The sequence below is a fragment of the Macrobrachium rosenbergii genome, chromosome 35 (assembly GCF_040412425.1).
Source record: "Macrobrachium rosenbergii isolate ZJJX-2024 chromosome 35, ASM4041242v1, whole genome shotgun sequence".
In the NCBI taxonomy this organism is placed as follows: Eukaryota; Metazoa; Arthropoda; class Malacostraca; order Decapoda; family Palaemonidae; genus Macrobrachium; species Macrobrachium rosenbergii.
This window is the reverse complement of record NC_089775.1, coordinates 6,383,967-6,396,868: the sequence shown is the minus strand read 5'-3', so window position 1 is coordinate 6,396,868 and position 12,902 is coordinate 6,383,967. Positions and strand designations below refer to the sequence as shown.

The 12,902-nt window shown below is 35.9% G+C and overlaps 1 protein-coding gene across 2 annotated transcripts in view; it reads right to left on the bottom strand.

Moving 5' to 3' along the window:
• The window catches only part of LOC136856437 (disabled homolog 2-interacting protein-like), a 142,676-nt gene extending 135,069 nt beyond the window's left edge, over nt 1-7,607 (bottom strand). Inside the window, exons 1-2 of one of the 2 annotated variants that reach the window (XM_067134313.1) lie at nt 7,374-7,607; nt 4,544-4,645 (exon numbers count right to left, since the gene is read on the bottom strand). In XM_067134313.1, the coding sequence (XP_066990414.1) occupies nt 4,544-4,645; nt 7,374-7,380 (109 nt within the window). In that variant the 5' untranslated portion in view covers nt 7,381-7,607. The remainder of the gene's footprint in view (nt 1-4,543; nt 4,646-7,373) is intronic. The other variant, XM_067134314.1, reaches the window with a different exon arrangement.
• Between the last annotated feature and the right edge of the window lie 5,295 nt (nt 7,608-12,902).

Genomic DNA, 12,902 nt, shown 5'->3' with positions numbered 1-12,902 from the left:
GCGCATTATATATATGTGTTTTTTAATAAATCCTTAATAACTGACTCCAACTACGCGAAAAATAGTCGAATATCGTACTTCTGGCAGTCCAGCAACTCCCGTTACCAGGGGAAAAATCTCCTACGGCTCGTGAATTCGGTGGCTACTTCTGTCACGCATGCGCACTTCAGCTCCCGCTAAAAGCCCCTTCTTCAGTTACTGCGTCGTTGCACCTCCCCGGGGAACCCTTCGGTTCCAAAGGAACCTCGTAAGAGCTTCGTGATAGCTTTGGCCTCACGACACCCTGGAAGAATTCACAAATATAATATACATGTTTATATATATATATATATATATATATATATATATATATATATATATATATATATATATATATATATATATATATATATATAAAATGAGGCTCCATTATGGCCGCGTTCTCTAAGATCCTGAGTCAATCAAGTTAGAAAGAAAAAACTTAATTATTGAGGTAATCCCTCGTGTAAAAAGCGTGTTGCGGCCATTAATGCTTTTTGAGGGAGGTGGAGCCGAGAGAGAGAGAGAGAGAGAGAGAGAGAGAGAGAGAGAGAGAGAGAGAGAGAGAGAGAGAGAGAGAGAGAGAGAGGCACGCCATTACAACATAGTAAATCCACTAAAGGTCGGTTTATGTTGTTATATATGATATATAGATGGCGTTTGTTTCTTTGAAATTAGAATTTCGTCAGAAATTCATTACGAAATGTAAAAATGATTTCGCAGTTCCATCGGCCTTTATATATCAAGCACTAAAAATTATTATTATTATTATTATTATTATTATTATTATTATTATTATTATTATTATTTTTATTATTATTATTATTATTATTCAGCAGATGAAACTTATTCACATGGAACAAGCCCACCAAAGGGGCCACTGACTGGAAATTCAAACTTCCAAAGAATATTATTATTATTATTATTATTATTATTATTATTATTATTATTATTATTATTATTATTATTATGAAGATGAAACCTATTCACATGGAACGAGCCCACCAAAGGGGCCACTGACTTGAAATTGAAGCTTCCAAAGAATATGAAGGTGTTCATTAGGAAGAAGCAAGAGAAAGTAAAGTGAAATATCAAAGGAAACTTTATCAGCAAAATCTTACTTATGTTCAAAACCTTTTGTCATTTTCTGTCTCTTATTTGATCTAATTCCATGCCTCTTACGTGAGCTCTCAGCTACAGACTGTTTTGCGATATAACAGAAAAGTTCTTTCGACCAATGTTCAAGTTTCTGAAACGTGAACTGGAAAATTCCTGTTAATGGGTTACATCGAGGCCTGGGAGCCAAATCATCTCAATTAACATACAAATGAATGCGATCGAGTGTATTCCCTTGGAGACTAGAGTACTCTCATTCCATTAGTTAAAAAAATAAATGCTTTTTGAATTCGTTTTACTTCTGGGAATTCATTCGGTATGTTATTATTATTATTATTATTATTATTATTATTATTATTATTATTATTATTATTATTATTATTATTATTTCGAAAGGTTTATTGCCATATTTTACACGACTATTTATTTTACTTATATTCTGACTTGGCTTTTAGGGTATAGTAAGCCTTCCCACTCTTCCCAGACCCCTAAGGCCTGTTGCAAGTTCCAACATTTGGCTCTTTGTGAAGGAACGATCTTTCTGGTCAGTAACTGGATAGGTGACCACCAAGATAGGACGTGGAGCCCACCAACTCCATCCCATAAACACTCGGCATTATTTACCCCCTCCCCCCAAAAAGTGGGAAAAGGGTACTTAGAGTCTTCACAGAGTTATTTTACAGGACTTTAATGCAGAGAGGAAAGTTATGAGCAAATGACTCTCGATAAAAACAAGTAAAAAATGCGCCGAAGTTTCTTTGGCGCAGTCGAGTTTTCTGTACAGTGTATAATGCTGTATGAAACTCTCAGCCACGGCCCATGACACTCTCATCAGCGGCCCGTGAAATTTCCAGCCACAGCCTGGTGGTGGCCTGTGTTGTTGGCGCCTATAGTGGTGCCAGACGCACGATCATGGCTAAATTTAAACTTAAATAAAATAAAAACTACTGAGGAGGATAGAGGGCTGCAATTTGGTAAGTTTGATGACTGGAGGGTAGATGATCAATATACCAATTTGCAGCCCTCTAGCCTCTGTAGTTCTTAAGATCCGAGGGCGGACAGAAAAAGTGCGGACGGACAGACAAATAGCAGCCACCTCTGTAATGGTTTTCTTTTGCAGAAACTAAAAATCCCCAGGAGAGACATGCTGGCTAAATTGGATGCAGCCCCGGGTCGATGGAGTGACAATTTTGAAGATGTATGAATGGTGGCGAAGACAGACAACATGGCGATCTGAGGAAGGCTTAGAGTGAGTTTGAGATTGCTTGTGGAAATAACTGTTGAGAACATGATGAGGCAAGTGAGAAGCTGGAGGATGGAAAGAGCATATCGGGACAGGGAAATGTTCCGAAGGTGAGGTAAATAACTGAGGAGGTGGGATTTGAGACAAAAGGTATGACAGAAGAAGAGAGTTGTGGGTTTAGCTTAGACAGAAAGCGTGTCGTCTGCTTCCATTATGAAACATTATGGAAGGAGTTTGAAAACTCGGGTGAAAAGTTGTATATGTCATACAAGCACCTAGAAATAACTTTTGTTAAAATTTATATAAAGGCTGAGGGTAAGTTGTTGGGAGCTATTACAGATTTCCATAAGAAAAACGAATTGTTTTATAGAACATAAAGACTGGAGAGTGGCTGGTTTGGTGTTAAAGTGAGATGAGACAAGAATGTGTCATATGTTCATGACTGCTAGTCCTCTTTATAGATATGGCGAAGTGAAATGTCCAAAAAAGTGAACTGACTTTGAAGTACAGTTATTATTATTATTATTATTATTATTATTATTATTATTATTATTATTATTATTATTATTTCAGTAAATGAAACATATTCACATAGAACAAGCACACCAAAGGAGCCATTGTCTTGAAATTGAAGCTTCCAAAGAATGTTGGTTTCAACCTCCCACCGCAGCAGACCCCACACTGCAGCAGTAACTGATCATGATACAGAACCAGTGATTTTTCATCGCCCTTGGCGAGACGCGAACCCGCGACATCTGAGTGTCGAGCCACAACACTAACCACTAAACCACCAGATGGCACAGTAATAAATGAGGAGTTTAAAAGTGCTTGCAAGCAGAGAAGGTTTTGAGAAAACAAGATCAAGCATAAAATCATTACAGTAATTGAAAACAATGAATGTCGAGATGAATGGCATTTGGGAGTAAACTTAATGGATGAGAGAAGACGCGATTAACAGAATATTGTGAAACAAGGAAGGGAGCAGGTTGTTTGCAAAAAATGAAGATGACTGGATTGTCATTGGAAGCTGGGGTGCAAATGTTTGAAAAGACTGTTAACCTGAATCTCCTTTATGGAAGTGAAGTGTTGAATAGAAATGAAAACAAGTAAAAAATGCGCCGAAGAAATTATTTTTCTGTACGGTGTACAATCAAGGCCACCGAAAATAGATCTATCTCTCTGTGGTCTCGGTATAATGCTGTATGAGCCGCGGTCCATGAAGCTTTAACCATGGCCCGATGGTGGCCTGTCCTATATCGTTGCCAGATGCACGTTATGGCTAACTTTAACCTTAAACAAAATAATAACTACTGAGGCCAGAGAGGTGCAATTTGGTATGGCTGATGATTGGAGGGTGGATGATCAACATACCAATTTGCAGCCCTCTAGCCTCAGTAGTTTTGAAGATCTGAGGGCGGATAGAAAATTTCAAACGGACAGACAAATAGTCATCTCTATAATAGTCTTCTTTTACAGGAAACTAAAAGGTTAAAGATGCTATAATGAATTACTTGCATAGTATATTTGCAGTAAAACGACAAAGAATTGTGAGAAATTTAGATTTACATAGAAGAAATGGTAAAAATATTAGCATAAGAGAAAAGATGGATCGCAGTGTTTTGAAATGGTCTGGTCATACGGAGAGAACGGAGGGTAATAGACTGGTGAAAAAAAAAAAAAGAGTATACTTTGGAAGTATTATTAGGAGAAGGAGAGGAAGATATAGGAATTGTTGAACAGATGGAGTGGAAATAGCATTCAAAAGGGAAGCGAATTGGTGACAGGAACATTTTTGTGTGTGTGTGAGTGTCTAAGGGATTCAATCTAGGTAAGATTTGCCATTGACTGCTCTTATCTCTAAATCCGCCCGTTATTATATATATATATATATATATATATATATATATATATATATATATATATATATATATATATATATATATATATATATATATGCTGACGTTGCAGGACCACGTGTCCCATTTTCAAAGCTATAAATTAAAAAGACAACAGAATTTTAAAAATCTGAGTGCTTTTAATTCTATCATTTTAATTTATAGCTCTGCTGTAACCCCTGTATAAATTGTCGCCTGCTTAACCTAACAGTCATCTGTAGAAGGTGTTTTTAAAATGAAAAATAATGACAGAGCAATTTGAGAGACTCACCCGTGTCGTCGGAGAAATTGTAAAGGCATCGTCGGAAGGACCTCCACTCTCGCTGCGTCTGGAGAGAGTAGCGACGCTGTTTGATTTTCTTAGCAGTCTCCCCTGTAATTAATGACAGAAAACGGTTATTCTTACGTCGAAAAGAATCTTTTAATAGTTTACTAAGTTAGAATGATGGTGCCACATGGTTTGAGTTAGTTTTGGGTATTTGGTGAAACATTTCGGTGGTGGAAGTAACTTTCGTGTGAGGAAATTGTCAAGGTTTGGTCAGTTAAGTCATATTTATCGAAAGTGTGATTGTGTTCCTTCATGAAGAGCGTGATATATTCCATACTAAAATGTTAGGTGAATCGAAACCTTCTTTATCATCATAATTAACTATGTTAACACTTGAAGCATAATATTTTTTTATTAAAAATTGATAAATTTATGAACTATTTCACTGTATGGGTTATACATCCAAATGGATCTTTCATCATTCGGTCTAATAAGTGAGAAGATTTTTTTAGCAGAGAAAAATACAGATTATTTTTGGCTTTCTAAACTGGATATCGTAACATTAGCACAGTAAGGAGATTCCCGGCATTAATAACAGATCTTAAGGAAGAAATCCACTTTTTCAGGATTGTACTGAATTATTACTGAGCAATGTTTATGTCCAAAATAGATATTTCGTCAAGAAATATCTATTTTGGAGAGGCAACTCTTTGTAACTATTTTCATCTCATTACGTACAATAACATTTTCTGATATGGGTCTACTTAATGGGGACCTTGTTGAAAGGTTATCTGAAAAGATAGGCGAATCAGTGTCTTCATATATACCTCTATTTTGCAAGCTAGCTTTCACATGATGTATTGAGATGTCACAATATTTCTCTACTGAATTGGTGCTCTTAGGTTTAAGAGAAGCTGTGAACTGCGCCTAGTACAGCTTCCTTCTCAGTGTATCTTTGATTAAATTTCTGTGTCCAAAGGACCAACTTAATAGAAGGGGGTAACTTAAAGGAGGGATCTTTCTTAGATAATGACGCCCAACAAAGTTTGGGGGTCGTTACCCAAGACTAATATTTCTTGGAGGTCATTATCTTTATGATATTTACAGTCTTTTGTTTATATTTTTACGGTCATCTCCAACGGCCTTGTACTCAACGCGCCGCAAAGGTAGATACATACCGGGTTAAAATCCTTGGAGGTCACTATCAGAAAAGATTCCGAGAGAGTATTAAGTTAATTATCTCTGAAGTACATACCGAACTTAATGTATGAAAGATATTAAAGCACCTCCCACCAGGTAGAATGTGGAACCTTAAGATAGCTTAGGCTATTACATATCTCTAAAAACACGGCTAGAACGATTTTTTAAGCGAGTTGAAATACGGTGCTGGCTCCTTCTTCAGGCCGGACACAGTGCCCATGTTGGGTTAGGTTAGGGGAAAGGATATTTAGTTATTATTATTATTATTATTATTATTATTATTATTATTATTATTATTATTATCTTTCAGTAGATGAAACCTATTCATATGGAACAAGCCCACCAAAGGGGCCACTGAAATGAAATTCAGGCTTCCAAAGAAAAAATAAATTGATAAATTGATAAATAGATAAAAATGTATTAAAATGCAAGGAGATTAGTATTAGGGTATTAATGCCTTGCACCTCTGGGAGGCTGTTCCACAGTCTAGCTGTGTGAGGAATAAAGGACCTCTGGAACTTTGGAGGAGTTGGACAGCGAAGACAAAACATTTACAGCATATTGGTGCTTCTGCTGTTCAGCGAATCTAGTCGCTCTCGGGATTATAAAGGGGATCAGGGGTTAATTGTGAATGTGAAAATCTCTGTTAAAATACAATTTATGAAAAATTGACAAACAAGACACCATCCGTCGATGGTCCTAGACCTAACTGCTGCTATTAGGTAACAGAAACTTCAACTGCAATTGCTCAGCCAAGCGCAAGATTGCAACTGAAGGCCAGCACTTCATCTATGGTCTGGGAAAGCTTACTTTATCTCGTGAGGACCACTAAAACATTAAAGTACAAAAGAAGCATTTTACAATGTCACTCTGGAAGGGGTAACGATCCCGTCCCGTCGAATTTACCCTCCAATTTATCATTCCTTTGTTGTGTCACCCCCTTTTGATTCGCCACTTGCCTACTAACCCATACAAGCAGTGGAGTTGATTTTATGCGACGTCTTTTCACTTCTTATTCTTCTCTTTTCCTCAAGATCTCTGCTAAGAGCTGGCCAGTGTACATTATATGGATGAGGGGAAAGGCAAATGTTGTGGGTAGCAGCCTAAATAAAGAAGGGCATGTGGCATACGACCTAAGAGCAATGAGATGTATGGAGAACCTAGAATTTAATACCCTCTGGAGGGTACCATCTTTAATTGGAAAAGGTATGTGATGGAATTATATATTTCTATATATATATATGTGTGTGTGTGTGTGTGTGTGTGTGTGTGTGTGTGTGTAAGAATCCCAATGCCCTCTCAACTTCTCCATTTCTTCGCACTTTGCAAACGCTTGCCACTACTGAGCCTAGATCCAGATGGCATTTAATTAAGCTTTGCCTCGTTCTGATACCCCGGACGCGAGTTCGAATCTCGGTCGGACATCAGAACATCTTCATTTCTTTCTTCATCTGGATCCAGGCTTGGCAGTGACGACTGTTTCCAAGGTATGAAGAGATCGAGGAGTTAAGAGGGCATTGGGATGTTTAAATTATATATATGTATATATATATTTGTGTGTGTATGTCTCAAGGTTGATATGATGTGTATATAAAGTTAAAAGAACTCTAACCACAATTCACAAGAGACTCACCTTCCATGTCTTGGGTTTTTCTCCCAAAAATAAAAACACTATGAACCCCTTGACTTGAAAAAGACAGTCCTCGCTCCTTCCCTCTCGCGCACGCGCACAAGCGTCAACAACTCCTTTATCAGCAGGGGCATTAGCACGGGACAACCTCACGACAAACACTCTAACGATTGACTGGGTATCATACCCGCAGTGCCCCGAGTTGCGTACCCGTCCCGTACATCCTTCTCAACAACCTGTTTGGCAAATTGCTCGAGTGCGAGATGGCGCGTGAATCATCCCGGCTTTAACTCGACCGAGGACAATGGCTGCTGCTGAGTGATTGGAGGTAATAATAATATTTGTGGGACCTCGGCCTTTCTTGTGTACTGTTTCTGAGCTCTCTCTCTCTCTCTCTCTCTCTCTCTCTCTCTCTCTCTCTCTCTCTCTCTCTCTCTCTCTCTCTCTCTTTTATTGAGATCTCGCCACTTCTCGACATGAAAAATGGTGACGTTTTCAAATGAATGAGGAAAATATTCAGATGCAGTTTGGACTTTTATAAACTGGGGTGAAATTCTGATAAAAGACTGAATAGTTTTTGTATAGAAATACTTTTGATATATGTACACACACACACACACACATATATATATATATATGTAAATATAATATATATATATATATATATATATATATATATATATATATATATATATATATATATATATATATATATATATATATATATATATATGTGTATGTATTTTATACATGTGCATAATTACATATATATAAACGGTCATTAATTAATATAGATATCGAATCTTCACTAAAAATATTATTTAGCAGTTTAAAACGCTATTATGCGTGGGCTTTTGTTTTTAATGAAGACATGGGTAATATTGCCAGTATTTCTGTAGATAGTGATAATGATAAAAAAAATACCCAGCAATTGTAATGACGGTCGTTATCTAAATTCTTTGAAAGAAGACGCAGTGATCAGGGTGCCTCACATTCGAACGCAGACTACTATACTAAGTCGTGGATGGATGAACCTCCCGTGTTGGAAACTTCCACAATTATCGTCATTTTTTGTGTTTATGTGGAAGGGTTAACAGTGATGCATTCATTCCCTTTTGGTATAATGCGCCACTCACCTCTTCCTTGCCTGCACTCTCGTTAGTATATATATATATATATATATATATATATATATATATATATATATATATATATATATATATATATATATATATATATATATATATAATGTAAAACATGTACACTTCCTATCACAGTAAATCCACACAATATATTTATACATGCATATATGATTATTATTATTATTATTATTATTATTATTATTATTATTATTCAAAAGAAGAAGCATGAGTACAGAACCTTACCAAAGCATTGCTCTGTCACGATACCCAGTTATGCGAAAAACACAGCATTTATCCCACACGACAGCAAAGAGGCCATCGGCTGACGCCACTAAGGAAACTGACCCTTATACCCCCAGGCGATAAGGTCGACCCAATTCGTGCCCCGTCCTAACTGACGAAAATGCCCGTATTCAGTCGAAGCTCTGTAGTATTAAGAGCATAGAGGGAAAATTGGCACGACGGTTGGGTATATCTTGGGCATCATACCCACGACATGTGAAGCCTTTTGGGGTACCAATCAACCAGTTAGAGAAGTTGATCAAATTCAAAGTAATTTTAGTTTCTGAAAGGAATTCCAAGTTTCCGACACGCCATCACATTTTCACAGCCATCAAATTTCATATTCATGAGAGAGAGAGAGAGAGAGAGAGAGAGAGAGAGAGAGTACCCTTCGGAAGTCATGCTTCCAAAATGTTCCCTTAGAACAGAGATATTCGTAATGGTGGTCATATCTTAAACCTAATTGAATTAGGTACATGGTAGCTAGTTGATTGGTGGGTCAACTTTTGGGAAAGGCTGGGCATGAGGCTAGCAACCTCATTCTAAAATAATTGTTGAGGACTGAATATATATATATATATATATATATATATATATATATATATATATATATATATATATATATATATATATGCTCTTCTCAACCTAAGTAACATCCCACCACAGTCGAATAACAAACATCCCTGAATCGTCCAGCCTCGTCCGGGAGTCGAACCCAAGGCTTCTCGCTGATGGGGCGTCTTAATCACCTAATGAAAAAAATAACATAAAAACAAAATAACGAGTAGTCCATATTTAGGTCAACTATTGGTACGATAACTGATCTTTTCCCCTAATCCTATCGTGAGCAGAAGGCCACATTGGTGTTACGTAACGGTGACGCCAGGAAAAAATAGAGAGAATTCAATGAAATTCATGTTATTATTATTATTATTATTATTATTATTATTATTATTATTATTATTATTATTATTATTATTATTCAGAAGATAAAACCTATTCATACGGAACAAGCCCACCAAAGGGGCCACTGACTTAAAATTCAAACTTCCAAAGAATATTAAGGTGTTCATTAGGAAGAAGTAAGAAGAAGTAAAGGGAAATATAGAAAGAAGAGATAACACTTATTAAAAAAGGAAAAATAAATTAATAGATAGATTGATAGATTACTGTGCCATTTGGATTATCAGGGACGATTGTTTAGCCTAATACACACACATATATAATGTGTAAATATTTATAAAATAAATAAGTAAAATATATAGATTTTAAGAAAGGTAGGATACACGGGACGAGGACAGAAGGTGTGAGCCAACGCCACCGTAGAATAACAGATTCCTAAACAGAACTGACGTCAGATGCTAATTAGCACACTGTAGGTTCATGTTATGGCTCTAACAAGTTTCTGCCACTATTCATCAGTCCTCTGAAAATGTCCTGGATATAAAGACTTCTTTGCTTGTATAAACCCAGTGGCAGCGTGGTTTTATACTTCAGAGGACTGTTGAATAGTGGTAGAAATTTGCCATGTGTATGCTAGAGTGATAATATACACGTATGCTACCTTTCTTGAAATCTGTACATTTTACATATTTCTTTTAAAAATGAATGGATCGAGTACGCACTTTCCTTGACTGATATATATAATCTTACAATAAGCTTCCTTCTGTGAAACTGGGCGGCATAATGTTTCTTCTAGTATATTAATGGCATAATCTTTTTCTGGCCTGCTCATTGATTGTGTGATTGTTTTCACTGACATGAAGAAAATGACTCTGTGTAGATCTCCATATTTTTTTATGTTTTATTTTCTTTTCCAGTGATTTTCCAGTTTGACCAATATAAGAGTTGTAGAGGAATTGATATTTAATTTTATATACTTTACAACCTTCAGTGTCGGGAGAATTCTTTAAAGTTATGGTTACATTGTTATACTATTCTTAAAACTCATTAACTCCAAAGTTCCTAAGAGGATTGCTCTTGAGTGTTACATTAACTCTAAAGTTCTTAAGAAGAGAGGGAGTATCTTGGAAGGTATGACTACGGCTATTTGTCTGTCCGTCCGCACTTTTTCTGTCCGCCCTCAGATCTTCAAAACTACTGAGGCTAGAGGGCTGCAAATTGGTATGTTAATCATCCATCCTTCAATCATCAAACGTACCAAATTGCAGCCCTCTAGCCTCAGTAGTTTTTATTTGATTTAAGGTTAAGGTTAGCCATGATTGTGCGTCTGGAACCGCTATAGGTGCCAACAACACAGGCCACCACCGAGCCGTGGGTGAGAGTTTCATGGGCCGTGACTGAGAGTTTCATACAGCATTATACGCTGTACAGAAAACTCGACTGGGCCAATCAGTGTACTCATGGCTAAATATACGTCACTCTCTTAAAAACATTGATGAGGAAATTGATTTCTTATTGGAAAGTTTTCTGTAGACAGTCTATTGAAACATTATTTCTTCTGTGTATTAAGCGATGAAGAAAGGGTAGGCTACAGTAATTTTCCAATTCTATATGAATTTTATCAACAGTACAAATTCATTCAACTTAAATTGTATTTCAGCAGAGATCTTTCACATTTACAATTGATCCTTACTGAGGATTGTCGTGCGGTTGGAACTTCAGAAGTTCAAGCGAAGGTGTTATTCATTGCTACCCTAATACTATTCTTCTTGCATTTTAATGAATAGGTTTTATCTTCTTAATAATAATAATAATAATAATAATAATAATAATAATAATAATAATAATAATAATAATAGTAATAATAATAATGATTCTGTTGAAGTGTTCTTGGAAATTGGTACACCCAGTTAAGAATTCCCTTATATAACCAAAAGGTTCCTCTTTGTGAATGCTGATACCATGTCAAAACTCCCAAGCCTGTGTTCAGTATTAATCTGTATGTTATTAAATTTCATTTATCAAGTCTACATTTTTCTTTACATTGGCATCAGAAATGATAGCAACCAATGGTTTAATAATATATATGTATATATATATATAATATATTATATATATATATATATATATATATGTATATATTTATTAATATATATATATATATATATATATATATATATATATATATATATATATATATATATATATATATATATATATACAAATATAGAGAGATATATAGAGAGAGAGAGAAAGAGAGAGAGAGAGAGAGAGAGAGAGAGAGAGAGAGAGAGAGAGAGAGAGAGATAAAGTAGGCATACCACCAAAATCCGTATCTCATCAAAATGACCAACAGAATAATTTAACATCCCTGATAACATCCCTGAAATTTATATGAAAAATACAAAATGCCCTAAACGTACCCTCCTATACCATGTGGTATGCACACCCCTATAGGTCAACAATATCAACTATATATTAACTAGCGTTTTACCTCCCCCATCTTTCGCTATTCGTTTAAAAAAATAAACCTAAGCTCTCTCAAAGCCTGCGTGCCTATGCCCCGCGTTGCGAGATTCGAATCAATCTATAAAATTGTATTATTATTTTATTGGCTGAATGCTGGTCTCACCATTGCTGCTTCGCCTCATCTGATCCTGAAAAATAAATTGGGTTGGTTGCGTTGTCCCTAAAGGTGGGTGTCTGGGGCTTTTCAGTTTGTGCATATATATATATATATATATATATATATATATATATATATATATATATATATATATATATATATATATATATATATATATATATATATATATATATATATATATTATACAACCATATATATATATATATATATATAAATTATATATATATATAATATTTTTTTGTCTGTGTGATAACACGACAGAAGATATCCGTGGAAATATGAAACAAATGACGATGAAACTCTCAGCCGAGGCCCATGAAACTTCCAGCCACGGCCCGGTGGTGGCCTGTGTTGTTGGCACCTCTAGCGTTCCCAGACGCACGGTCATGGCGAACTTTAACCTTAAATAAAATAAAAACTACCGATGCTAGAGGGCTGCAATTTTGGATGTTTGATTATTGAAGGGTGGATGATCAACATACCAATTTGCAGCCCTCTAGCCTCAGTAGTTTTGAAGATCTGAGGGCGGAAATTAAAAGTTCGGACGGACAGACAAAT